Here is a 1,919-nt window from a genome sequence, read left to right as displayed (position 1 = left end):
CCATTTTCCATTGAAGGCTGGGATAGTTGGGCTCTTTGACGAGAACCACATCTCCGGTTTGAACGTCGCAGTCGTTTATCCCTTTGGAGTGGTATGCAGAACGTAGTTCCGAAAGGTATTCTTTCTGCCACCTATTCCAGACTACATTGAGGTAATGCAGGTGTCTTTTCCATGTCTCCCTTATCTTTGTGGACGATGATTCATGGGGTGTGTTCCGCGGTGTGGTGGATTCCGTCGATGGTGGTGCGAGTAGACGTCTTCCCATTATCATGGTTGCTGGAGTGAGTGGTGTCGATCGGCTGGAAGTTTTCGTTATAAACAAAGGTTAGAGGCCTCGAGTTCAATATCGCCTCCACCTCAGCCAGCAGAGTTTGTATTTCGTTGAAGTCTAAGACGTTCCTGGACAGCGTTTTCCTCAATGCTGATTTTACGGATCTTATTAGTCTTTCATAAAAACCACCCCACCATGGTACGCGCTCAGGTATAAATTTCCAGCGGATGCCGTTACGTGAAGAATAGTCCTGCACCAGCGGGCCCGTCAGGATCCTTTGTATGTCCCGAATTTCTCTTGCGACCTTTTTGAACGTCAAGGCATTGTCCGAGCGCATAAGGGACCGTTGAGCCGACCTATTGTTCTGGAGTTCTTGATGAATCGAAGTATCCACGCGGTTACCCGATGCAGGTGATTGACATTGCTAAAACGTTCCAGGTCCATCACCGGATCCGAGCCGGATCCGAGCACGATGGTGCGATGGTCTGGAGCGCAATCTGCTCTTCATGAACGTGAGTCTGTGTCGTCTCATTGACTTCAGGAGATGGCCACTTGTCATCAGATTCCACCAGCCATGATGGTCCTTTCCACCACAGCTTCGACTGTAGCAATTTCTTGGGACTTGTTCCTCGCGTCAACAGGTCGGCGGGATTTGCTCGTGTTCCCACGTATCTCCCTCGATCTTTCTCTACCTTATGTTGAATTTCTGTGACCCTGTTGCGCACAAACTGCGGCCAGCGGTTTGCATCCCCTCGTATCCATTGCAAAGCAATCATTGAATCTGTCCAAAAGTAATCGGAGGTGGTGAGCTTGAAATTGTCCCGCAAGTACCTGGCGAGACGAGCTGACATCAGTGCACCAAGTAGTTCCATACGAGCTAGAGTCATCTCCTTCACTGGTGCTATTCTTGATTTTGCTGCGATCAGTTGCGTTTTGTATCCGTCCGCGCAGCCGCCGAGACGTAGATAAACAACGGTACCGTACATGCCGGGGCTAGCATCAGAGAAAAAGTGTAGCTGTGGCTGGATCTCAGTGCTAATGTCCGGTGAGTAACAGCGTGGTATTTCAATGTCGTTGAGATCCTGCAGCTCGTTGTGCCAAGCGCCCCATTTATGAGCGAGGTCATCTGGTAGCGGAGCATCCCAATCCAGCCCGTGCTTCCAGACTTCCTGTAGGAGCATCTTTCCGGTGACGGTGTACGGAAGAATGAAGCCCAATGGGTCATATATTTGTGGCACCGAACGCAGCACCTGTTGTTTCGTGGTCATGCCATTGTACTCTCCAGAAGTGCAGTGGAAGTGAAGGGGGAGAGACAGCGCGTCCTGCTCCTGGTTTCAAGGAATGCCGAGTACATTCGTTGTGTTTCCAATTAAAACAGCATCCGGTTCGGACTCAAACTTCTCGCGCATCGCATAACTGTTCGAACCCCATTTTTGGAGCTTCATGGAAGCCTCGCCAAACAGCTGTAATGTTTCGGCGTACATCTCCGCTGACTCCTCCTCGTTCGCCGCACCAAAAATGACGTCTTCCACGTAAATGGAATTTTCAAGTAGCTTTGCTAATCTCGGATGCTCGCTGGCATACAGCTGGATGTGGTGCTGTAACGTGGCTGCCAGGAGGAACGTGCTAGGGGCCGTACCGAAAGTCA

At 50.5% G+C, this 1,919-nt stretch overlaps 1 protein-coding gene across 1 annotated transcript; it reads right to left on the bottom strand.

The window, feature by feature from the left end:
- Positions 1–714: 714 nt before the first annotated feature.
- On the bottom strand, positions 715–1,539 carry LOC135378268 (uncharacterized). The gene has a single exon (XM_064611285.1). The coding sequence runs from the start codon at positions 1,537–1,539 to the stop codon at positions 715–717; it is 825 nt and encodes a 274-aa protein (XP_064467355.1).
- Between the last annotated feature and the right edge of the window lie 380 nt (positions 1,540–1,919).

The sequence above is a fragment of the Ornithodoros turicata genome, chromosome 1, assembly GCF_037126465.1.
Source record: "Ornithodoros turicata isolate Travis chromosome 1, ASM3712646v1, whole genome shotgun sequence".
In the NCBI taxonomy this organism is placed as follows: domain Eukaryota; kingdom Metazoa; phylum Arthropoda; class Arachnida; order Ixodida; family Argasidae; genus Ornithodoros; species Ornithodoros turicata.
This window is presented reverse-complemented; position numbering and strand designations above follow the sequence as displayed.